The 26,083-nt window shown below is 39.2% G+C and overlaps 1 protein-coding gene across 1 annotated transcript in view; it reads right to left on the bottom strand.

The window, feature by feature from the left end:
- The window catches only part of SLC35F1 (solute carrier family 35 member F1), a 230,614-nt gene that overhangs the window by 87,791 nt on the left and 116,740 nt on the right, over window positions 1-26,083 (bottom strand). The window contains exon 2 of the mRNA XM_042016858.1: window positions 13,141-13,316. Coding sequence (XP_041872792.1) covers window positions 13,141-13,316 — 176 coding nt within the window. The remainder of the gene's footprint in view (window positions 1-13,140; window positions 13,317-26,083) is intronic.

Raw genomic sequence — 26,083 nt, 5'->3', positions numbered from 1 at the left:
TTCTATTTTTATATCACTGTTCAAAATATTAAGAAATAAGGAGATGCCATTTTGTCAGGTTACTGGCAAAATCTGAAATATTGGAATAAAAATCCTGATTCTTTTGTGAAAAGATTGAGAAGGAATGTTGATAGAACCTGACAATTTGCAGTAAGCAGCTTCCAATCAGGAATGAGTTGCTGTTGTACTATCATGTGGGCATGTAACAAAAAATGAAGATAATTGTGAAAATTTCAAGCAGAAACATCCTGTGTAAATTTGAAGATGTGATTTTCTTCCTTGTGGCAGTTGGCTTGTGTTTATTTGACTGTTTAAGTTTGAGTTTCAGGTGCACATACTTAAAAATGTTTTTTAAAATAATTTTAAAATACTTTTAAATACCTGCTGATAGAGAGCACCTTGTGCTTTTCTATACAGGTTCGTTGACACAGCACCTCTACATTTTAGACTCCCTCCTTTTTCCATGGAGGGGGCTATCAGTGTCTTCACTGCTTGACAACTGAAACAACCACCTTGGTTTTAAATCAAGGTTGTTTTTACAAAGGTGATTTTAAAGAGACGTTAATCAACCATAAAGATGACATGTCTTCACACAGCTTTAGGCATGGATACAATCTTTATAGACAGAGACACTGAAATACAGCCTGTGTATGAAATGAGTCAGCCCTGCTAAAAATGTTTCTATCATCAAGGCATAGCAACAGTGCAGTCCTTTCACAGACACTCTGAGAACTCTTCCTTGCAATCATGCACTTCTGTTAACAGAAAAGTAAATGCGTACAAGGGGAAGTAGGTATGTATACATGCCCAAACTTCTGTGTTGCCTTGTATCTTACGTTTATTTCAATGGGCTCCTGAAAAGCTCTTGGTGAGTGTGCTCTCTATTTTGAAAAAAGATTCTGTTGAGCAGTCATTATATTACTGGCAAAAAATACTATCATAAATACCACAGTCATTTGTCTTCTTAAAGGCAGGTTGTTCTGAGATATGACTTGAGTTCTCTCACCTTGAAGCAGCAACACATTTCTGCAGTGTGCCATATCCTTCAAAGAAAAAAGAGCCCTACTTTCTCTTTTATTGGTTTTATTTTACTCCATGCTTCAGAGAAATATTCTTCTGATAAAAACAGACTACTTTATATTTTCTAGGCAAACAACAATAGAAGAAACAAACACATTCAATATCCTTGCTAAATGAAAAGTGGCTGGATTCCCACATTTCTAATACTGCATTCACCAGAGTAAAAAACAGGTGGGTTTGAGTGTGCAGATCTCAGGCAATCATGCACTGCAGATTCACAAGCATTCCCAAGTATTATTTTCCATGCAATTTCAGTGTTACAGTTGCAGTGTGGGGAGAAATGCTGAGAAAAGTTTTAGTCCTGTTTCTGCTCAGTAGCTTCCAGTGATTATTACTTTCCCTATAGATCACGTGACAGGGACGTGACAGTGGTACGTGCCAATCATGCGATCATCTAAAGAGGAACAAAAAGATGCTTTCTGATGCAAGGTTCTTGGCCCTTGACAGGGTTTCTCCACGTTGCCCACCTGACATGCTGTGGTTCCTCATGCACCAGGGCAGGACCATTTCCAACCTCCCCTTAAAATTCACTCAGACTTCCTACTGTGAAGCTGTGTCTGAAACTTCAGCTCCTGCCAGCCTACCACTCCCTCAGCTACCTGGTTTTCTTAGAAAGCACTCAACCCAATGATCTCCCAGTGATTGCTGGCTGCCTGCTTCAATGGCCAAGTTCATTCAGACCTCTTATCTCCAGCTTTAGCAAGGACCAGTTCCCAAAAAGCATTTCTACATCAGGTTTGGCTCAGTCATGAGAGCATCAGAAATTCATTGGAATACTTCAAGTGGTTTTGCTGCTCTCTCCAGCTTTGGAATACAATCTTAACACAAGACATTTTGTCTTAAGACAAGATTTAACCCACAGTTTCAGCACACTATTTCAATAGACTCCACAGGGTCCTTCAACAGCATTCATGCATTCTGGAATTCACCTCTATGCCTGGGAAGAGCTCACTGGCAACTTGGTTCCCATGGAAAGCTTGACAATTGGGAAGTTTCTTTTCCCCTTGTGGCATTTCATCTCTTTGAATTGCTATAAAAGCTGTGAGTGACATGAAATATTCCTGGTTATGCCATGGCCTGTTTCCTATCATATGCTTGCCCAAACGAGCATGAAGCCTAGCTCAGGAAAACATGAATTTCTGGGGTCTTGAGATGATAAGCTATACAAAATAATTCTAAAAATAAATTCTACTGAAAATACATTGTTTGAGGTTTTTATATATACAGATGTATATAATTAGATGTGTGTGCATGGAAAAACCCCATCAATATAAACCACCTCAGGTCCTTTCAAATGGAAACAAACCTCTTACACGCCAAACTTAATAAATGAAGGCACTAACTGTTCTTTTTCTACACCAGGTTGTTTAAATCTTAATAGGAAACTATAAAACACATTCAAACCAAAGATTTCAACTAGCAATGAAAACAAACAGTGTATATCAAAATTTATGGTCATGAACATGCCACTCCCTCCCTTACATCATCAATGGTGCAAATCAGTGCAGAGCCATTTTATTAAAAAAGCAACAGTCCACCTCTACTCTGGGGTGTTAAAACCTCCTTTAGAATTAGGGAAAACAAAACCAAGTAGCAGATCACAGTCAAATAATCAGATTGGCATGGACAAGTGATATTGTGTAAACATTCTAGTAGCTGCACAGAAGCAAGTTCATGAATGTTTAACTCAGAAAAAGCACAGATGATTAATTTTCCTTTGAAACTTTATTTGCTGTATTTCTGTAGCAGTTACAAAAATATCCCTGTGAATTGACTGTCACTGTGATATAACTGAAAACTAAGGGATAAGTGCTCCTTTGAGACATGCACATGGTCTCTCCCCTCCCCTGTGTATTTGAAGCGCTCACTACTGCTGTCAGCAAAGCTCCCACCTTTACCTCAAAGCTCCCTCCTCTCATCAGGGAAATGTGTGCAAGAAATGGAGGAGGCTGACAGCATATATTATCCTTCTCCTTTTTCCTTTAATGTTAAATCAGGAAAGATAGTGTAGGGGGAGGTTCTAACAGAGCTGGTTGCTAATGACCTTGAGCTGCTCTGTTCTGCAGCGAATTGGGTCTAAAGCATCCTCAAGGTTTGTGAGGCAATGTTGCAGCCAAAGGGTAAGCTAAGAGGCCCCTGCATCCTGAGCACATTCCAGAAGTGACTTGGTGTTCCCACCTGTGCTTGGAAGCTCATGAGCAGAAGGGAGAGTACACAGCACAAGTGCCACTGGAATGTTGAGTGCTACATTTGTAAACATTCTTTCAGATGAAGCTGCAATTATTACTATGGCACTATCATCCAGAAATTCAACAGGAATTCAAGGTGACCAGATGCCAATAGCTAACAGTTCAGCCAAATATAAAGGAAAAAAATGCTTACAAAGTGGTAGATAAACTTACAGGATATTTGTACATTTTTTGCCTCAAAGATATATTTAGTTGTAACAATAAATATATGCATTACACTGGTAATTAGGAACATGAAAGAAGAGAAAATCACTGCTTGTGTTAGGACTAAGTATTAAGTGTGAGGCAGAAGAATAAGTTGAGAATACAGCTTTATTCTACTGGCATAACTTTTTATTCCCTTGTTTCATGCTGCCTTATAGTCCTTATTTTAGAAAAGGTGGTACTTGCAAACATTCAGAAAGGATGTGATCTTCACAGGGACTTTGCTGCAAGTCTTGTGTACAGTTTACAACTGGGCTCTGCAAAATGGGATGCTACTGAGTCTTTGATTTAATGAAAACTTAGGAAGTCAATTCAATTCACTGCAGGGACTGCTTTGTTCTTTCATTATGATTCTTTTCTAATGAGAAAGACAATCACAAGGATAAACTCTATTCCTCTGAATTTTTACACTAATTACATACAAAGCACCATTCTGGCAGAGCAGGACTTATCTCCTTCAGGCAATACAGTATCATCTTGTAACCACACTTCAACTCTCCCGTATGAACGCTGGAGCTACGTGGGCTGAATGTGGATCCTGCTACCCTGGCTAGCTGCTTGGCTTGATGAATGTTTAAATATTCCATAAATCACAGGGAAACACTGATACTGCATGAAGCAGCAGAGACAATCCTTGCATTCTGCTTACAGCTGTAGGATCAAGGGTGCACTATTTTATCAGAACCATTAACTTTCCTCATTGAAGTGGGAAGGGATGGTTGGTTTTGTAAACAGTACTTAAGATGTTTGGTTATATACTAAAAAGAGCCAAACCCATATACTAACACTACAAAGGACAGTTATCTCTTAATTCTTTTAAAAAATCAAGTGTTTGTGATTCAGCTCACATCCTTATGAGACAATTTATTAATTGACATACTGTGAGGCAATCTGGGCTACATAGGGAGCTTCCTTACCCTCAAACAAAATTACTGAGAACAACATTCACCCCTCTGCAATACCCTGATGCTGTGGATTAAGTTTCAAAGCTCAATCTGTGCTCATTGCCATGGTATCTGAGTACTTTCAGGGCTGTGCCATACAATACCTTGCTTTGTACCTGCTCAAAAGCCTTGATTTTTTCACCCACAACATTTATGTCCCTATCTGAACCTGTGGTACAAATACATGCAATGGCATCTGCAGAGATGGGGACAAAGATCAAGCAACAAGATGCATGACTGGTACAAACTGCACTTCCTCAGAGGTTCCTCGAGCCTGCCCACTCATCCTTCTAGTCATGAGGTTTATCTTAAACAGAAACTCACCTACTTGTGCTCAGATTAGCACTGTCTTCGAAGGACTGGCAGGGCTCCTGGAAAAGTAAGCAAGGGGGGAGCTTCCCAGGCTTAGCAACAAAATCTAAATCCTGATCCAAACATAAATGCTTGCAAATACATGTTGTAGATTTGCCTCAGGTCTCAGACTTAGGTGCTGGAATCACTAAAAGAACCACGACAGTATGAAACACCACATTGTGATGATTTTTTGGTTCTGCTAAATTCCACTAGCTACCTGTGATTTTGCAGCTGTGAGCTGAGTAACTGCAATGTTTCCCATTTTATTGCATCTGTGGTTTCTATTTACGGACTTACTGGCATGAAATGGCCACAGCTGGCTAAATGTTCCTAAAATGAATGTACATTTACCTCCAGGGTAAAACTGCCTTTTTCTGAAGAAGTATTCTCAGTATAGACATTGCCTCACAGCAATGATGCAGCATCTTGATGCAAACATGGTTCATCACCCAGGACTTTGGCCAGCCTAAAGCTCAGCATCCCGTTCACGCCTCACTGCACTTAGTGCCTGTAGGGTTTGCTCTCATAAAATATACACCAGTCTTTGAACCACAGTGCAAATCTGAATGCTGTGTCTGGAAGGTACTGGTTGAGGGCATAAACTTGGCAGCCAGAAAGATGACCAGGTCTGAGCTTCCCGAAGAGAGAGTGATCTGAACTGCCTGATTTGAATCCTCCAGGGACTTTTTTACAAGGACAGGTACCCCGAGTGCAACTTTAGAACAAATTCACTCTCTGTGTGGACAAGACCTCCCATTCCCTTTTTTAGGTCAAGAGAATGGTAAGACAACTCCCTTTTTTTTCCTGTGTTCTTGTCTGCATCAGCAGGCACAGGGAAAACGAGGTGTTCCTATCCTTTCACACAATGCCCTCTTGCAGCTTTTTTCTCTGATGGCACAAAGGATACTTCCTTGAGTATCAAAGCTATTTTGAAAGCAACCCAGTAAAACAAGAGGTCTCTCTGGGTTGAATTAGCTGCATCAGGGATCAAGAGATACTACTACAGAGAACACTACAGCATGGATGCTTGATTAGACCAGGCCTTTATTGCTTTGGGGTTATCATGATTATATTAGTGATTGCATCATTAAACCACGACATACAGTGTTCACACTTAACTGCTGCCACCTGCATCCTAGAGGAAGAGTGCTTTCCAATTTTCAGCTTGTATGTGCTGTGGGATGTACATGATTTATTCCAATGATACCATGCAAGAGCGTAGAATGTGCTGCTTTGGCCAGGATTAAAAAGAAGGAAAGATATTTTGTAACACAGGATGCATGCTGTGGGTTTGGACAGCAAGTGCCTAACCTAACAATCAGGAGCACCTCACTGAGAGAAATAACTCTAGCAAGAAAGGGCGGAGAGGCCTTTAGAGCCTTTACCTGCCATTTTATTTGCCCTGTGTTTGGGGCCAGGATTCCTCTCTGTAAGTGTTTATTTGTTCCTTGTTAAACAGCTGTCAAAGCAAAACACACCTGATGAAAACAAAAATTGACTAAGCCCTGAGATGCCTGGTCCTTTGTGTGGGTGGAAAGGAGCAGCAGGGCCAAAGCAAAAAGCATCTGTCTGCTGGTCAGTGTGACAAGAACAGCTGACAGTGAAAAAACCCCCTGAGGATTAAAAAATACCATCCAACCTCTCTGCTAGGAATAGCCAAACAAATCAAAACAAAAGACAGAGGCCAAGTCTATTGATTTTAATCCTATCTTTGTATCCCCAACATGGTCTTTTTTTTTTTTTTACCCTGACTTTCTAGCTATGTGTAATAATTATACTGCACTGAAATTGCATGTGTTTTAGTATTATGGCTAAGAATGGAAGAAGACTTCATTGGACCAGGAAGGGAAATTCTATGGTTTAGAGCAACTATCATAAAGAATAAAATCCCAAGGTCCTTTATGAAAACTATACATACTTGAAAAGTTTGATACCTCACTGAATTGTTATCACCTACAGAGTAAAATAATGAAGGTTCATTCAGCAGCAGCAGCAGTCAACATTTTATAGCAGGAAATTTTAAAAACTCAGTTGAAAGTAGAATGAAAATTCAAACACAAACACAATTATTATGTAAATGGAACTGAACAGAAATCTGGCTCTAGTCATACTGTTTTTTTCCAGCTAGCTTGCTGTGGTGTCCATGATGTGATAGGCAAATCCCAAATACATAACAGATCATAATCCTTGCTCCTCTGAGCATGCTATCCAAAACTGAAAATTGCACATTACGAAAAAAGATCTCTGCAATTTGAAGTGCCTGTAAATAGCCAGCATTCTAGTTTCATTTCTCCTAAAGTACAGAATTCCCTCTGAATATGAAAAGGGCTCTTCAAAGCCCAAACAAAAGGACTATTTGGCTGACCATTTTCATAATAAACATATCCCACACGGTTTGGCATCCCTAATTAGAAGCCCAGAGTAATTAGGAGAAAGTGCATTGCAGACAGCAGTGTGTAACACAGCAGGGAGATTCTGCAGTGATGCTATGAGAATACCAAAGACCTGAAGGTCATTATTTTTCACTGGTTCCAAGCCCTGCTTGCTGCTGTGTTTCATTTTTACAACCCAGAATGAGTGTGTCCCCTTGCACTGGGAGGGCTGTGAGAATCACAGAATCAGAGAATGTTTTGGGTTAGAAAAGACCTTGAAGATCATTCAGTTCCAACACCCCTGCCACTAGACCAGGTTTCTCAGATCCCCATCCAATCTGGCCTGAAACACCTTCAGGGATGAGGCATGTAAACCTACTTTCTTTCAGTTTAAAGCCAGTTCCCCTTGTCCTATCTCTATATACCTTTGTCAAGTGGAAGAGATGGGCCAGCTGGACATGCCTTTCCCTGTGCTTCAAGGGTAATGTCACAGCCTCTTGCAACATCTGCCACATGTTTGCAGGCCAGTGTGGGGGCTGAGTTGTTGCCTTGAGGGACCAAGGACCCCTTCTATCACAGGCAGATAGGACCATAAAGCTGCTTGGCTGCAGCTTTGAACATTTTATTTGACTGGAGGGATAACCAAGCTCTTTGTTTTACAGCAGTGGCATAAGCATGCTTAGGAAACTGAACAATGATGAAATGGATATTTTCTAATCAAAATCACTGCCTGTCATCCTCAGTGAAGAGGAAATTCTGACGGGATCGATGCCTTTCCAGAAGACATTTCATCTCAATGGTACTACACGTATTGTCCGAAGTACATGATAGCAAATATAGTTTGATCAGCTTAAATCATATACTTTCTTTGTTTCCCAGACAAACAAGATTGTTCTTACCAGCAATCGACAAAAAAAGGTGTTGATATTAAAAAAATTCTGTTATGTCTACCTAAGTTAAGTGCATAAAATACCTTAGTATTAATATACCTTTACTAGTGGAATGAAATTAAGTAAAAAGAGGCATTTACCGTTTCTGTCATTCAATAAACAGCTGACAAGCACTGCAGTGAAGAAAAGCAACTCCTATATAGCATTCTATTTTCCTTCAAGTGGTTTTGGTCAATTTTGGTGAAGTAGGAGGGATGCTGGGGAGGGTTGCCGTGTATCTAAATGGAAATGCACACTTGAATAGCAGACACATCAGGAAATTACATATGGCTGAGATACTAATGGCATAAGCCAACCTGAGATAGAAATGCATAAAAAAATGCTATGCCAGTAACAGGTCTGCAATCTTACCAGTCTCACAGGACTCTCTTGCTTACTCAGGGGCACCAATTACCTTTGATTATATGTCAAATGTAAAACATTACAGTTACTGTAGGGAAAACTCTATTTCCACTGACATGTGATACAACCTCATCACTTGGCCTAGAAGCAGAATTCATCCAGACATACAGAGATTCATAAAAAGTGTTTCTGAACTAGCAAATTATTGCCATCCCTTAGTACTGGTGGGCTGAAAATACTCAGTAACTTGTTGCAGTAAAATTCAAGGAACAGCTTTCAATGTGGAGCCCTACTCATGCAGAATCTGGCCCTCAAGGCTTTATGGTTCCCACCTGTTCAGAAGACACTTCCATTGCTCCCTCATTTCTTGTTTTCCAGAGTAACAAAAAAATAGCAGTTTTGTATTTTTTCTGTTTTTAATGATGTCTAGTAGATGTGTTGTTTTCATTTGTAGCATATGTGACGTGGCTTTTAGAAGTAATTTATTTTTGGTGGCAAGCTGCTGATGCTTGCACCCATGTTGGCTGTTAGCAATTAACACCTTCTGGTCCACTATGGACAATTTCCCACTTACTGCTTTTTAAGGTGCTAAAACTAATCTACACCAACTCCATTTCACCCATTTGAGGCTTTTCTTACTGATAGCCAAGGTTTTTCTTTTCCTCAACTAATAATGACACATAACCCAGAGAACATAGGGAAGTATCCCTACAAGATTTTGTTAAGAAGAATCCTCTGCTGACGAGGAGACTGAGGTGAGATAATACGTGTTAAAACCTTCTCAGAGGTGTTACCATGGACAAATACAAGTTTTGGCTGTGAAAACAGCAGGCGTGAGAGGAAGCTACCTCAAGAGAAGGAATTGAGGATGTCCTTGTTACCTGTTAAATGTTTGGCATATCGGCCAGATAAAACATAATGACATTAATTGCCTTATAATGCAGCATAAGTGACATTAATTTTATAATGGCATTGTTCTCATACAAAGAAAACTCCTAAAGAATAATATCCAGACCTAAGCACTGGTGCATTAATGAGCATTGGACGGGGCACTGCGGTGGATACACACGTGTGGCTAAGTGGCTGCTGGCATCTCTGCATGTCTGAGTCTGTGCCTTCCTAACTGCAAAGAACTTCCACACTCACCTCTTCAGCACAAAAATGAGTTCAACTTAAAATTACATACAATAAAAAAAAAACAAACCACAAAAAACCAAAAACTCAAACAAAAGTATCCAGGAAAAAAGGAAAATTTTTCTAGATTCCAGATTCATACTTGCACTTGTTCACCTGATAGAAAGGGTAGATGGATTTCTCCATCAGAAAAATCCAAGTTTAGACAAATTCTTTCACTTTTTCATGATCTGTGGCTGAGTAGTATCCATGTTTCAAGGCCCATATGAAAATATCACAAGCACAAATCTCCTTCAAGGCTTTTTCATTTTTATTTTTTGGTCATGAGAACAAAATTGCAAGAATGATGAAAAGCCTTACTTACATGGAATTCACTGCTTAAAACTATTGAGTCTACTTTTACTCCTTGAAACTTTTCTTTTTTTTTTTTTGTTATTTTTTTTTTTGGTTGAGTTTTTTTGTTTGTTTTGTTGTTTGGATTTTTTGTTTTGTTTTTCTGGTTTTTTGTTTTGTTTTTTGGTTTTTTTTTTTGTTTTTTGGGGGAGGTTTTTTTGGTGGTTTTTTTTGGTTTGGTTTGGTTTTTTGTTGGGTCTTTTTTATCATGGAAATTAAGATTTAAACACACAGAGATTCTGACACCTTCAGGACTGTGCCTCTCAGCACTATCTGATAATATGTGGATTCAATGCAAGGTGACGGTCCTAATCGTTGCATCCATTAGAGTGAGCACTGAGATAAAATTATTTTGGAAAACAATCTCAACTCACAATATAAAAATGTACTGGAAGCTGCTGGTTCCCATGAGCTAAATTTAGGTGCTGGAAGCTGAGCATTCACTGCAGAAGGCTTTAGTCAGAAAAGCTCAGGAACTTTAATCATCTGCTAATGACAATTTTCAGAAACCTGTGCAAATTCTACCTTTTCATTATCACTCAGGGAGTATATATGAACAGTGAGGGACAGCTAAGTCAAAGGGCATCCAGAGTAAATCAGAATTTGGAAGAAGCCTTTAAAGAAAGAGGAACTCTTTACATCTGAGGAAATTATAGCTTTCAGTCCTACAGTGAATTCAGGGTTTTTTTGGCTACCTCAAGTGACACCTCCTTAAACAGTACATTTCTGCAAAAATCCCAAGGATTAAGAAAGCAAGGAAAGAAAAAGACAAAGGGATGCAGTCATTTTTTACTACAAATCAACTTATGATGGCTTGAATTCTGAAGGAGAAAGAGAATGATTTAAAAAATTTTCAATCTTGCATAGAGAGTAGAAGAACTGTACTTGAAAAAAAAAGCCTTCTGATGATGTCAACACTCAGCACTCAGAAGAGAATCATCCCTTATAAAATTAGTATCATTATTATGTGATTTCCATCTGTTAACGAAGCCAAATGATTAGAGCTGCTAGAGAAACTGCCTTAATGGAACAAACACAGATAATGGATTTGAATAAATACACAAGCAAAAAGACAATGTCAGACTCAGTCACTTGGCAACATTAAATGCCGAGTAAATAAATAGGCTGTGTAGTGCTATACCATCCAGCAGAAATGTTATGCTGAATGCCTGGATCACTGCTTTCATGGCTTCTGCAGCCAATTTTGATTTGGATTTTCTTACATGAAACCATCTTTTTGGGTTTTTTGACAGCTCCTTTTCCAGACAATTCCACTGGTATGCTTTACGTGAGTTCTAGTTGTTTGTACAGTCTGTATTCAAACACCTTCCCCAGCCCTCGTCACTTGTCCAGAAAATATTTTCCACATATCCCTAACACTTTCCCACTTACTTCCCAAATCTATCTTATTGGCACAACAGATATCTCTGACAAACTCCCTTTAGTCCACCACTGTATTTTTGAACAGAGTCAGAAAATTATTTATAAAGTACCTTTTAAATACATATTTATGTATAGTAAAGTAGAGTGCCTGTTAGCAATTTTTAGATGTCAATATACACCAGGCATCAAGCATTATTCCAAATTAGCCTATGTAATGCACAGCAGAATGCAGTATCTATATGGGTATACCCTTTCACGAGCCAGCATTTTCAAAAAAGTAAAATCTATTTAAGAGTTATAGGGACTTGCCTTCCACAATACCTAAATCAGTCCAGAGAAGGACATTTCTGGGACAGAACTTGTGAACATCTAGGCAATCCTATACTCAGAATAATTATTTTTAAACACAGTTCTCCCGAAAGCTGCTACTAATAACACATTTTAAACCTTTGGCAGAGCAAAGTATGTGGTGATGTTTCCCCCTACACAAACTGAAATACCAAGACAGAGAAACACTGCCTGAGCAATCCCTCCTTACATAAGAGCCAACATTTCCCTTGCAGATTGGCTCTCATTGCCTCTGAAAAATGTCAGTGGGGACCAATGTTTATAAAACTTACGTTGTAATACACTTAAGTGCTTTGTGCTGGAGTACAGAGGTATATTTTTGACTGTTCATTTTTTGCATAGAAATTAAGTCCTTGCTGCTTTGGAACACTTTTAGCATTGTATCACAAGACTGTACTATGACTGAAGAGCTTAAGCTTCAGGGTTGTTCCCAAAACATTAAAAGATGTAACATCAAAGAACTATTCAAAAATCATTGTTCCTGTAAGAAAACATGAGCTTTTCAGTATGCTGATAAATGTACCATGGCCTAATACATTTTGTAGTTGTTATCCTCTGCAGAGTCCTACCCTCGTTATGTCAGGAGAACACATGATATTTTTTCTCTTTTATTTGGCTTCTAACCTACGTGTTCTGTGAAGGTGAATAAATACAATTGTTACAAAAAAAAAAAAAAAGGGGCTGAGAAATTTACTTAAATGCATTGACTTCCCACACCTCATTTAGACACGAAATCTCAAAGGAGGGAGATGTGTGCAGGAAAGGCACATCCCCCCGTATTATCTATAGACTGTCAAACAAAGGATCATTAGATACACAGTACAAAAGCACGCTATGACGCATTTCTCATTTTGGAGGGCAGATTGATTACACAGGCCCTGTGGCAAAGCAGTGTCAGGGCCACAGAGCTGCTCAGCCCACACATCACCCCAGAGACAGAGCACCCCGAGATCCCTCCCTTCATCTCCTAGTTCCCAATAGCTAAAAATTGGCTGCTATTTCTTTCTTTCTAATAAGTGAACTACTGAATTACCATGATCAGCAACTAGAACTAGCAAGCTCTTCTTTGCTTGCATCTGAGCTCTCCTTAGTCTACATAAGATGCAAAACATACTATTATTTCCCAGCAAGGCAAGAATAATCAGAATTCAAAAGGACTGGTGTTTCTTTTAGCTTTTAGGTAGCATCCCAGTCCTTAAGATCATATGATTCATTCTTTGCTAATGAAGATTTGTTGGGGTTTTTTTCAGTTCATCCCATGTGTATTTCTAGGTAATATGGAACAAATTTTAGTGGGATATGTGTCTAAATCATATTGCTTATTGTTGTTCTGCAAAAGACTTTATCCCCACTGTTTTCTACAGAACAGTTCCAGAGAGACACTTACCTTGTCTGACAGCTAGTGTTGTCGTGTAGACCAAGAATAGAAGGATATAATTGAGGAAGCTCTGAAAAACAGGTGTGTTGGCATGGAAATCTTCTGACAGATACTTGCTTGTGAGACCAATGCCACAGATAAGGAGGGAGAGTACCTGGCCAAGTGCCACAGACAGCAAGAGATCCCTGAAAGGAATGAGAATAACAGACATAAAACACCCAGCCTCTTCACTAAGGAGGAAATGCTCATACTCCTCCAGGAATCATGTTCAACATTTCTGGGACATGGAAGAAACATGATGCTTCAGTCAATGAGGGGACCTGCTGGGTAGAGCCAACATAACATTTCCATTATTTCTGCTCTTATCATGGGCGTAAACATTGCGCCAACACAGTAGCTTTTATTCACATGTTAAAGAACAGCAGATGGCACATCCCTTCCATTTAATTTTGCATTTCACATTTCACAAAGGATAAATGATCATTTAAATCAACCAAAATACAACACTGCTTCCTTTGAGCATCCTCCTTAACAGAAAGACCCAGGAGTATCATTCAGACACAGCGGGAAACACAGCTCTTTCAGGACTTAGCAACCAAAGAGAAAAAGATAAAGGATCATGTTTCACCATCAAGATGAATATACATTTCATCATATAAACTATTCTTTCCAACTACTATGCAGATCTCTTTATATTTTCTTTAATCTTTCCCACTGCTTACTTTCTCTTCTGCTTGATGGTAACAGGAGGTTCCAGTTTTCCCCTTCCTGTCTCCTGGTTATTAGAAATGTATTTTGTTCTGGCTTCTAGCTTCAATCTGTTTTTCTTATTTTTCATCTCCAGTATCCTCTGCATTCTCCTATTACAACCCCATTCTCTTTCCCCACAGGTCTCAAATAGTTTCTCCTTTTGCGCATGTTCTCTGTCTTCCTATAATTTTCTCTTTACTCAAGAAATTGCTATATCTGAAAGACCCTTTCCCTCCAAATATCTCCATCTCTTTTACTCTTCTTACAGCATTTATCATCTAACCACACAGCCCAACTGAGTACAAAGAATCCTCCTCTAAATTTTGTCACAATATCTCCTATACCCACAACACAGGAATATCTGTATTTTTTAAATTACCCCTAAGAGTTTTCCCAGGTTCCCCATGTGTCAATACTCTTGTGCTGACCAGGCCTGCTCCACAGCTACACCTTCCCATGCAGAAGAATGAAATGCAGAAGTGTTGGTCTGGTAGAGAAGCAAGCACAAACAATGCCAGGGGGAGAAAAAGGGCATCCAAAGGGGACATCTAGTCTGACCCCTGCCCACTGCTGCTGTTGCTGTCACCAGCCCCCAGAAAAGAGGGTCTGAGCTCCCTAGGGTAAGACATGAAGGAGAGGAGCATGCTCTGCAATGTCTCGTTTGAGCCTGGAATGAGGAAAGGGAACTAGGCAATCCTAAGGGAGTAGAGAAAGGAGGGCAGAACCCTGCTCAGCTATAACAGTATTTCATGCGCGTTCTCTGCCAGACAGGAAAAAGAAATATTGCTTCAAGGCTGCTTTGCTTTCCCTGACAGATTTCCCTGACCTCAGCTCTGCATGTTTGGCAGTGATGAGCATCTGTGCTCCCACAACTTGGTAAACTCAAGTGTCAAATTTGTTTCCCCTTTTTCTCATAAACAATCCTCCCACTAATGTGTCACGGTGTCAGTCATGGCATGATTTAACCAAACAGACACTGGAAAGCACAGGAGGCTGGGTAGTTATATTCAGCTAACATACCTCGCTGACAAACAGCCTGACACACAGAGTAAAGAACAAACTTTATTGTGCTAAACTCTGTGTTTTGATGGGAGACTGCTGGATAAGTAGCAAGTAAGACTCTACTGCTGCTACCTCCACTTTCACATTACTCACTGTACTGTCAAACACAACCATGGGAAACAAACACACTCGACAGAGGTAACATCCAAGACCACGATGCAAATGCTGCCTACACTATTGATCCTCAGTTGCTGCTGTTACCTGCTCTGCTGTTAACATGGAATAGGAAATTTGAATAGTGACTGCAATTTAAATCCACATATTAATCTTGCACACGTGTTTACAGTTCTTCATTTAGCTGGATATTGTTTCCTACATCCTTCTGCAATTAAGTTTCATGCAGGGTTCTCCTCTTGCCCACTGCCATTTCTATGGTTTCATTTCATTAGTAAATTAAATGTTTGGAAATCAGTAGCCTGCTTTACATGGAATGCAGGTGTGTCCCTGTATCTTGGCTGTGCCTATGAGTGAAAGTTGTATTACATTCATTATGGGACTGCATCTGCTCTGAAGAGAAGCATCTTGGATCCTGTTTAGATTTACATAAAGCTAAATACATCCTCTCTCAGGAAAGGATTCTCACAATAACATATCTCTTGCTCCCTAGGACCATTAGCTGTTGGGAGCCACACTAATCATTACATTTTTTCAGGCTGGTCAAAAGTTTGATGAGGTCTTACAAAAGGTGTATTTTTAGCTCAGCTCTCTATATTCAGGTGTGTCACCAGACCTAACCAATCAGTACTGACATTTGTATTAAAAATCCAACCAACAAAACCTGAAAAACACCAGGTAAATTTCAAAGCTGTGTTTGATAGCTGTAGCCCTCTCTGGTGTACATTTTGATTCTCTCATTGCCATTTTGCAATTTATAGAACAGCCATGTTTTTCCATAGCTGATTCTTTGCCAAGTCATTCAACCACATCTACAAGTGGCAGTTTTCCTAAAGAGTTGATGTCTCTTGATATATATATAGATATATATCTATATATATCTATATATATATCTACAGCACATATATACATACATATATATATACACAAACACGTACAGCCTGTCCTCAGCTTCTGTATTTTACATTTCATAAACCTATCAACAAGAAAGTAATTCAAAATTCACGGTCTTATTCCTAAAAAGTCATTGAGAATACCTTTTTATGTCTTCTGTCAATTACAAAATATGTCCAAAAATCCACTCGCTATTGTATTATTGAACACAAAGGGTAATTGGAGCTCAGTAAATACAAACATGGACAAGATTCAAGACTGTGAACCTAAACACTTCCAAGTCTGTAAGTAAAGGCTGGATGAGTATAATCTCTGTAACTTGAAAGAGCTTTTGAGTAAAAATTGTCTTTTGGACAAAAACTGAATGTAAAAAATGCAGAAATCTACTTTGTGGGAATCCAAGTGCAAGTAGTACCATCAATGTCATTGTCTTTCAAAACACTGACTACATAAATGATATTGAGTACATACATACTGCTTGTCTCTGATTTTTGCACACATTTGGTATTTCTAATTATGTAAGAAAACTCACGCCGAAATCAAGCTTCTCTTCCAGTTAGTATTTAGTTAAACATTTCACAGTTGATGGATGACACAGAAAGATACAAATCTTTTAATTCATCAGTGCAAAGAGTAGCATGTTAGATGTTTAAGCAGAACTAATTTGAATGCCCATGAAATACTCAGACTTGAAGCAAAGATGATTCATTTTATAAAATTTAACTACTTCTAAGACTGTTCATTAAACTCTCCTGCCACCCCTAGAAATATGCCCTTTACAGACATGAATGACAAGCAGTGGCACAGAAGATTTGGTGTGCGCCCCTTCTCTCACCACTGTAGGCTGTGACACACTAACCATTACCAGGGAAACAGGTGAAATGAAAATTAAGTAAGAGAAAGCAAATCACAAGATCAATAAAATGCTCATTTTTGCCTTGGCCGAATGGAAGAGAACAACTCATCTCTCTCCAAACAGAAAAGTGGAAACAAATCTTAAATTACTTGTTTAAATTCATGACAATGTCAGCAGCAATATAGAAAAATACAATTTTTTGATAAACCTAATAACCAATGTAAGATGCCTGAATTTTACAAAAAATGCTGGTAACATTAACTGCATTTATTTTTTTTCCTGCAAATGATGATCTAATAAGACAAGAGTCTTAACTCCTGAGCCTTTAATACCTGGATAAGAATAATATACCCATTCTCTTTTTTAAGAAGAAGCAGCAAGCAAACACTGAAAAGAAGATTTCAATGGCTGTAGAAAACCTACTATTTCTTTTAGAAAAAGTAAAAAGAAATTAACTCAGTGCTGTCATGTCTGGCACTCCTAAGTATCTTCCCCAAAAATCATAATACTGTTGAAATATGCAACATGGCTCCTATCTGCAACACTTTCTGTGTTGCTTTTCATGTTTCACGACTCAGACTGGCACAAAGGATGATTTCTTCCCTAAGCCTTTGGTCTATCGTGCTGGCTTCAGTAGCACATTCATTCACTGAGGAAGTAACATTCATTCATATCTTGAAGAAAGGCTGTGTAGTTTGATGGCCTTCAAACAGAACACCAAAAAAGGACGCTCACTACAAAAAGCTTTATAAAAGTGAGGGTTTCCGCCTTTCAGGATGCACTTTCTCTTTAGCTGAGTGCTATTCTATTTCTCTACTTGTATTCTATTTAAATCAAAATAAAGCAATTCTTCAAAAATCCCATTTTCCCTCACTAATACCAACAGTACCTTCTCAAACGAAGTTAAAACAGGGGAAGATCTTCAGCTTGTAGCTAAACTTTGATCTCACAAATGCATAGAAATATTGAATGATTTAGGCCGGAAAAGGTCATCTAGTCCAACCATTAACCTAGGATCAGATGGGTGTTTTGAAGTGAGAATTAGGTCAGAATTACTCCTAAAAACTCATGTTGCTAAGTGGGTTTTTCATGGCATACTAACAGAAATTAAAATATACTTCTTTCGAAGTGGAGCCAGAAGACAAAGCCTCATCTTTACATTGGGAGCCATTTAATTCTGTTTAAATGTCTGGGCTGGTAGCTGCTGGGTGTCCTTTTAATTTGTTCCTCCAGGCATATGGAAATTTCTGTCACTTGAGTATCTCCTTTTTTATCAGCCATGACAAAGCCAAACTTCTGAAGGCAGACATTCTCATATCAAAGAACTCTGAAGCTAGTGCTTGGTTGCTAGCAGATACACACTGGCATAATAAAGTGTACTAAACAGCTATCTGCAGCTTCTCCTGTAATTATTTTTCACGAAATTAAAACATTTAGCTTCGCATACTAGCTCATTCCCATATCCTCCCCAGAACACAGAAACACAACTCACAATAAAAAATCAAAGCAGTGCAACATTCAGAAGGAGCCACGCTGGAGAAGCAATGACATGCAGAGGGTGGCCAAGTAATTTAAACATTTAGGTCTGTTTAATTGACACTAAATCCTGTTTTAAAGCACTCTCTATGTCAGTTTAATTTAACTGCTTTCCCTCCTCTCTTTTGCATGTTATTTGGTATCTTGCCATTGATAAGTCCCCACCGCATCAGTTTTAGAGTATCTCAGATGGTAAAGAACAGAGGCCACCACTACTTTTAATCTCTAGCATGAGGTGTGTTAATCCTTCAGCATTCCACAGGCTCCAGAAGACGAGAGATTGGCAGTCTGTTTCCTGAGCCAAGATTTCACTAGAGGAACACATCTGGAAAGGCTGCTTGATGGCACTGTTAGAAAAGGCCTGCAGGCAGGCTCGCGCTTTCTCCGGGACGGTAATGACTGCCACACGAAATTACCGCTCCAAATGTTCCAAGTGTGTATTTGAAAAAAGAAAAAACAGATATACTTCATTCAGAGACTGACGACTGCTATGCCATAGTGAAGTTGATGATGTCTGTCACAGCACTGTGATTTTGCCAAGCTTCTTCACTTGAGTGCATTTTACTGTGTTTCTATAAAAGCGTGAGGAAAAATAAAACAAGGTCTTAAAAACTTCACATTGATTCAAAGTAAGCTGAAGTTATGCCCCTATAGGAATCCAGTCAAATTTATTTAAATGTTTACAGGTGGATGTGGAATCTTATTTTAAGATTTGACTTATCTGGTCGAAATATTGACGCATATTACCATAGAAAAAACAGGAACAGCACATGTCAAAATCACAGATACTAACTACCATCAGCAGCATGGAATGTGACTATTTTCACTGCAGCAGAGTTCCTAAGTTCCCACTCCACCCCCCACTCGAATAGCTGCTTAATGAGGACACGGACATTACTTCCGTATTTTGTGGTTTGCACTTAACACTGACATAGGCAGCTTGTGAAAGAATAAATTAACAAGATTTGCTCTGGACAATCAACTGAGCTCTCACTGAAGGCTAAAGCTGCAGATTTTCTAATAGCTTTGAAGCATATGAAGTCTCCTATTAGTCCTGCATTGCCCTGAAATTGATTGCATCTAGAGAACAAGATTCTACACTAATTTTGCATGGAAACTTATCTTTTCTTATTTCCCCTTATTCTCACATGCCTGTTACACAGGGGAGAAATTCTACAAGTTGGCACATGCAGTCCTTCCCTCCTCTCTGCCTCTCTCAATAAGGTAAGGATTGCAGCAAGTATCTTCAGTTAATGCATCAAGGCTGCTGCACTCTGCTTTAGAGCAATTTACAGAGGCAGTCCCAATATTCTATAATTAAATGTTCACAGCACTAATAGCAACCAAGTTGCCCAACACATATACTGATAATAACACCATGGGCTGATGTGCCATGTTATTCTATTGGTCAACTACTCCCATAGTCTACATTCTCCGCAGTCATTCTAGATGATGTCTCAAGAAAATACAGTGGACTTGTATGTCTAAATAAAAGACAGTTTTAATATTTCTGGCAAGGAAGAACAAACCAATGTAAAATATTTTCAGAATATAGGTATCAAGCCATTGCTGAAGAGTGAAATACCAAAGTCTGAATCCCAGCTAAAGCCACACACTGCGTTAAAATAAAAACAACACTAATATTATCCTTCAAATCAGAGAGTGAAACCCATGCAGCACCAAGCCCATCCATCACTTAATTCCTACTGAGTCATTATTTTGAAATCTTCATTGCATTTAAATGATGTACAGGCTTTGTATTGGATCTCGGCACAAAGGATGGGTTTTCCACAGAGTGAGCTGCAGAGTACCCCAAGCTCCCACTGAGGCTCAAATGAAATTCTCTGTGCCTTAAGCTGGGGGTAGGAGGGGAGCTCTGTGCTTTCTTGCTCTCATCATCCTCTCTTGCTACCTCCCCAGCGACTCCTCACTTGCATTGCAGCTCGGGATCAAGCTCAACAGCTTCCTTCCTCAGCAGGGCCCAGCACCTCATTGCAGCATCCAAGGGACAGCCCTGAGGGGCAGCAAAGGGACAGCCAGACCTGGACACACAGCCAGCACTTCCCGAGAGTTGAAGAAGTCCCAGCAGCCACTGCCTTGGCTGGAAGGACACCCTGGGCATGGGGAGAGCTGCCTATGTTTCTTATCCTTTGCTTTTTGGCTTTCCTAGTTGCTTTGAGGTTTTTCTATTCAGGACATTAAGGTTCTAATTTGTATTCAAATACAACTGGGCTTGATTTTAAGAGCCTTTTGGGGAGATCACTAAAAATTAAGGTGTAGGTACATCTGAAACCTGTGGCTGACTCAGGCTCTGAAGCTTTTCAGTGACAGCTTGAGGGACCAGCCCAGATTGTTGACTTTGGCTGAAAACAAAGCAGAATCACATTCAGCAAGCCTAGGGAGTCTCTGAAGCAGTTTCTTAAGATGAGATTTTACTGAATAAATTTCCCAATTCTTGTATATTGCCAATTACAGCAATTCTTGAAAATGGGTTTAATTTACCATAAGCTTATACCCCAACTTCACACACATACACAAACATGGTCATAGATATGAGCATGTTTTTACAACACTTTAGTAACTGGAATTTTTTTAAGACTATTCTTACGCAGATAAAACATATCCCTGCACTTAATAGTTAGCTATATACTGTTGAGACATCTGCTGCACTGGTTCTAAGTGCAAAGAAGGCACTCCTTCTTTAATTATTATTATTGAATAAGATATATGTTTAAAGATAGCAAAGGAAGGTGTGGTGACATGCTATTATCTTGATGGAGGCCAGTGCTAAATCATTACAGGAAAATTGGAGGCAGGGTGTGTGTCTGTGTTGGTGCAATTTGTTTACAGTCATCTTCATCCTACCAGTGAGCTAACAAAGAAAAAGAAAACATGCTTATCCTAAAAACATGCCTAGGTTTTGAAACAGCCATCTGCCTTCCAACCAGCAATTTCCTGGTTCCTTTTCAGGTACAAATCACCAGACTTGGAGCCCCAGAGGCTTTTTCTCTTTAAGAATGATGGTGTCTCCATATACAGTTCTTGGCAACTTCTCAGCCTGTACTGGATAGACTGAAAATATTTCAATCTTTTTGATGGAATCGAAAGTATAATTATAGATGACCATGCGATAAAAGGTATTTCAGGTTCTTTTAGCCAAATAAATTGACTGAAGCTAGCTTCAGCCCATACATTTTTGTAAATTTCACTGTCTACCCAAGTATGACTGGAGAAATTAAGATTTATAAATACATAAATATTTGATCTAGATTGGAATAATAAATGCCAGAATTAAATTTCCATAAAAGAGCTTACAGAACTAGTTACAAACACCAACTGCTGAGTATGGTACTTTTAAACAAATAACTTCTTCCATCATTATCCAGAAATTAATTCACAAGTGATATCTCCAGTCTTAGAAATAGAGTAAGAGACTCAATTATGTATTAAGAGTGAGCTATAATTTCTCAGGCTAGAAATCCATGTGACAGCTCCTGAAAATAATACATTTTTGCCTATGAAATCTAGGCAGTCATTAGCCACTGCTCAGTTATTTTTAACATTCAAGAATAAAGGACACAAATAGATGTGGTTTTGAGATAGTTATTTGTCTTTACTCTCTTCTAAAGGCACCAACCTGAGCTTTCATATGTTAAAAGAAATGAGGATGTGGAAGGACTGACAGCTCTCTACCTCTTGTAGAAAAGAAATTCACTGTCAAATTTCATTAGCTCATCTCACTTGCAATGGTTATTACGCCTAAGGCTGAGGACATTATAAATACAGTGACGAATATCTTTAGATAGTATGAGAAAGAGTTTTAAAAGTTTCAGTTCAGTTAAGACCATCATTAGCTTCCAGTTTTCTCAGAAGAGCTGAAAGCCTACAGTAATAGACCTGGATGATTCCCAGCATCAAGAAAAATAGCTCACCAGTGTCCAAAGAAGTACAACATCACTTCCTACTGCTCTCTTGCCATTACTGTATAGTGCTAATACTGTTTAAACTGATGGGGGTTTATGGACTCTTAGAGCTATTGAGAGACAGTTGATAAAGGATGAGATGAAAAGCATTACAGCTCCTGCTATACCCCTGCCACTGATAAGCCAGTCTTGATTGAATGGTCTGATGGAAAACAATTTTAAATGACTCAAGATTCCTCAAGTGATAGATGCTACTGTAACTTAATTCAGTGTTGTCAGAAACACAGAAGTATGGGCTTGGAGTTCCTAGAAAATAGTATGTATCTGAGTCAGTATGATGGATGATTTCAGATTTTTCCTGATGCTCCCGAAAGTAGCAAAAATTGTTTCTGAATTTCTGTCCTCATAAAATTCATAACTCCAAGTATATGCATTTGTGAGTGCTGACTGTTCATCTACAATTAGGCAACTAAAAAAATTATAGCTCACTTGTAAAACTGGAGGCCAAAAAAATACAGGTACAAATATTGGAAGTGCAAAAATGCATCTATGAATATAATGGCTGGCTTTTGGAGATCTAAAACTAACAATTCAATTATTACAAGAGATAGAAATTTTTTATATTTTTTTAATATCACTGCATCTGCAAAATAAATAACAATGATTTTTCATTCTAGAGAGCATATAATATCTAATGTAAATGTTTAATTTAAAAATCAGATTTATCTGCCTGGATTCTGCAAAATGTTTTGCTTGGATAAAACTAACTACATTTAAAACTTTGGAATACAACTATTTTACTTACTTTTTTTTTTTTTGCAGCTCTTGAAAATTGTTCCAGAATTCAAAAAACCATGCTTCTGTGGGCCAAATTTTCTCCCCAAGCAGGCATATGCAATTCCCATAAATTTGCATCTTCTTTACAGTGCGTTTCAACTGTATAATCTACATGCTTGAAGCATGTAAAAGAAACCTTAAGAAAAATGTCCTGAAGTTGGCCCCTGAATATTGGCCCCTTAATTGCACCCATGGTACAGAAAGACAAAGGATACCCACATTAGCATTTCATCAAGGACAGCACTCAGCCATTGCACACTTTTCCAAATCTCCATCTACTTCAAAGGAGAGATGCTCATGTGCCTGTGGCTCATTCTAACTTCAGCTCTTCAAGGCTCTGACCTTCTTTTGCTTTTTCCCATGTGTGGGTTGTATTGCTGCTACCTCATTCTGCAGCCCCTCAAGCAGGAGTAATGCTCAACATTGCTTGTTCATGGATATTATGACAAACACAAGGACATTAAAATTTCATGCATTTTTTTTTCCCAACAGTTCTTTAATGCACGGAGGCCACGATTTTCCTCCTTTGGGTGAGTGTCTTTCCCTATCCTCTTCTTGCCTGTGAAGCCTGTATACTGAGTTCAGGATGGCACAACTTCATTACGGAGAAACAGAAAACACCCCCAATAGATCTACCACTGATCTGGTGGTTGATAGACCACAGGAAGCAGAATATGTGAAGCTAAGTCCTCAGAACAAGACCCCCGAAGCCACTCAGGCAAACAGTTTAAGAGTTTGTCTGCTTTACTGAGCTGGGTGTCACCTTCTGGAAGAGAAGTTTGTGCTCTGGCTCTAGAGAAATTGCAGAGGCACAGTTGGAGAGTGAATTCCTGGTTTGGGTCACTAACTACCCCAGTTATGGCTACAGTAATGAGGGGTTTTGGTAGGCTACACCCTTCCTGGCCCAGCTGGATCAATTGTGAGTGCCCTGTTTACAGGACTTGGAAGGTGTTTTCTTCTCTGTCTGCTACTGGTCCTTTCTGAAAGCAAGGTCCCTCTAAGGCATTTTGAGTCCAGAACTGTCTCAGCAATAACCCAGGGGTGCTCTCACAGGTCCTCTCTGCCTTTTTACTCCTAAGATACAGAAGGGTCTTGCAGGAAAGGAAGCACTTGGTGAAAGAAGGCACAGCAAAGCCAGCCTTACAGGGAGGTGGAGAGCAAGTACTTCTCCCTCTCCTTGCTTTTGCTGTTTGTTCAATACACAGCCAAAACTACACAGGAGGTTCAAACTTCTGCATCTGCATTCTTCTGCATTCTGCTTATAATTCAAAAAGAAAAAAGCTATTTCAAGTGGAAATTACAACTGGAGAGAATTCAAATGAAAAGTCCAACAACACTAAGTTCTTCATTTTTAGGTACGAGTGTGGTGGTTCTGGTTTACTGCTCTACCCTTAGGCTCCAAGATAAATCTCTCCCTTCCTCTCTTCCTTTCAATTTGGTGAAACAGCATGACTGCCTCCATCAACACTGTAAATTTACTACAGACCTGACACACAATGATGGAACAGACTCAGCTGAAAAAACAGAAGGTCACTGATTTCATTTTTGCTGTTGTATTAGAATTCAGAATTGCAAGGTGTTTGAAATAAATAAAAATAAATAAATTGTAAGTGGTCTGGGAAGTTGCCAGCTGCAGATTTTTAGAGAGTCAAGACAGAGAAATTCTTGGCCTACAGGATCCTGCTGCAGTGCCAAATGCGTGACTGTAGTCACCTATGACCTAAAGAATGAGAATGATGAATCACTTAAATTAAAATGAAACTTGTGAAAAAAGGGGAGCTGTAAGGTCCTCTTGAAGGAAATTAACCAAGTGACATTTGCCAGAGCATTGGTCCCTGGCTTCCAGGTTGCACTCAAAACTACACACAGTGCTCAAGGTGGAGCCACACCAATGCAGAGTACATACAACAGGACAATCACCTCCCTCACCCAGCCTGCACGAGGCTCAAACTGCTCTCGCTGATGACGCTCATCTCTTGTGAAGGCAGCCATGGAGGATCCTGCTCCAGCTTAGGCATCTCTCCAAAAGGATGGCTTCTCAAAACCAGAATAAAAAGTCCATTGGTGCGCAGGAAGGCTTCCTCACAGACCAGCTGCTTTTCTTCAGCAGAGGACCTTTTGCCTCCCAGCCATATACAAGAGCGGTCACAACCTTCAGCTGGCAAGTTTATTTTATTTTCCCTCCCAGCACAATTCACATCTGTGCTTGCACAAAAGAGAGCAGGGGGTCAGTCTAACAGTTGAAATGAAAAGTGTGAGGAAAAATCAGGGATTAAACCATATTCTGTGTAAGCATGACATTTGAGACACTCTGCTGTAAAGCTTTAGACTGCTACTGTTACAAAAATACAAGCATAAACCTACCATTAGCATTAAAAAGATTAGGAAGAATTTCCATGTTATTTAATAGCATTTGCTCTGCAGAAATCACCCCTCTGAAAGGCATCTAAGGCTGTAGTTATAACTGAAGGATAAAATCCCAGTCATAGCTCTCTATTTCCTTGCCTTTCGGAATTGAAGTTAGCCATTAAATTGGATTTCACTGTAACGACATGCATTATGTTTTCCACTGATGACTTTTTATTCTGCCTAGCAAGAAATAAGACAAGTTGAGAAAAGCCAGAAATTCTCTCGTAGCTGCATAAGTGAATCAAGTGACACACCCATCATATACAGTACACAAGCTGGGCTAAGTGCTTATGTTCTTGTGGACCATCCTGCAACATCACTGTGTTGCTTTTGAGGAACACACACTGCTTAATTTATGTATGGAAGGGGTTATCTGACAAGGGCCAAGTGGGGCTGTAAAGTACCTAAATAGTTCAGAGGTGTAACAAAATAAACTACCTTTTACTTTACTTCCTTCATTTACTTATGGAATAAACTAAAATTTAACTCAGTTTGAATTAAACTAGTTTGTAAATGTCCTGTTTGTAAACCCCAGTTTGAACACATGGATGATCCATGGTTATATCTGAGT

Source organism: Corvus kubaryi, unplaced genomic scaffold (assembly GCF_017639235.1).
Source record: "Corvus kubaryi isolate FWS band 111438036 unplaced genomic scaffold, C.kubaryi_AGA036_p1.0 split3-73, whole genome shotgun sequence".
NCBI lineage: Eukaryota > Metazoa > Chordata > Aves > Passeriformes > Corvidae > Corvus > Corvus kubaryi.
Note: the sequence above shows the minus strand (reverse complement) of the source record. Positions and strands in the feature narration are given on the sequence as shown.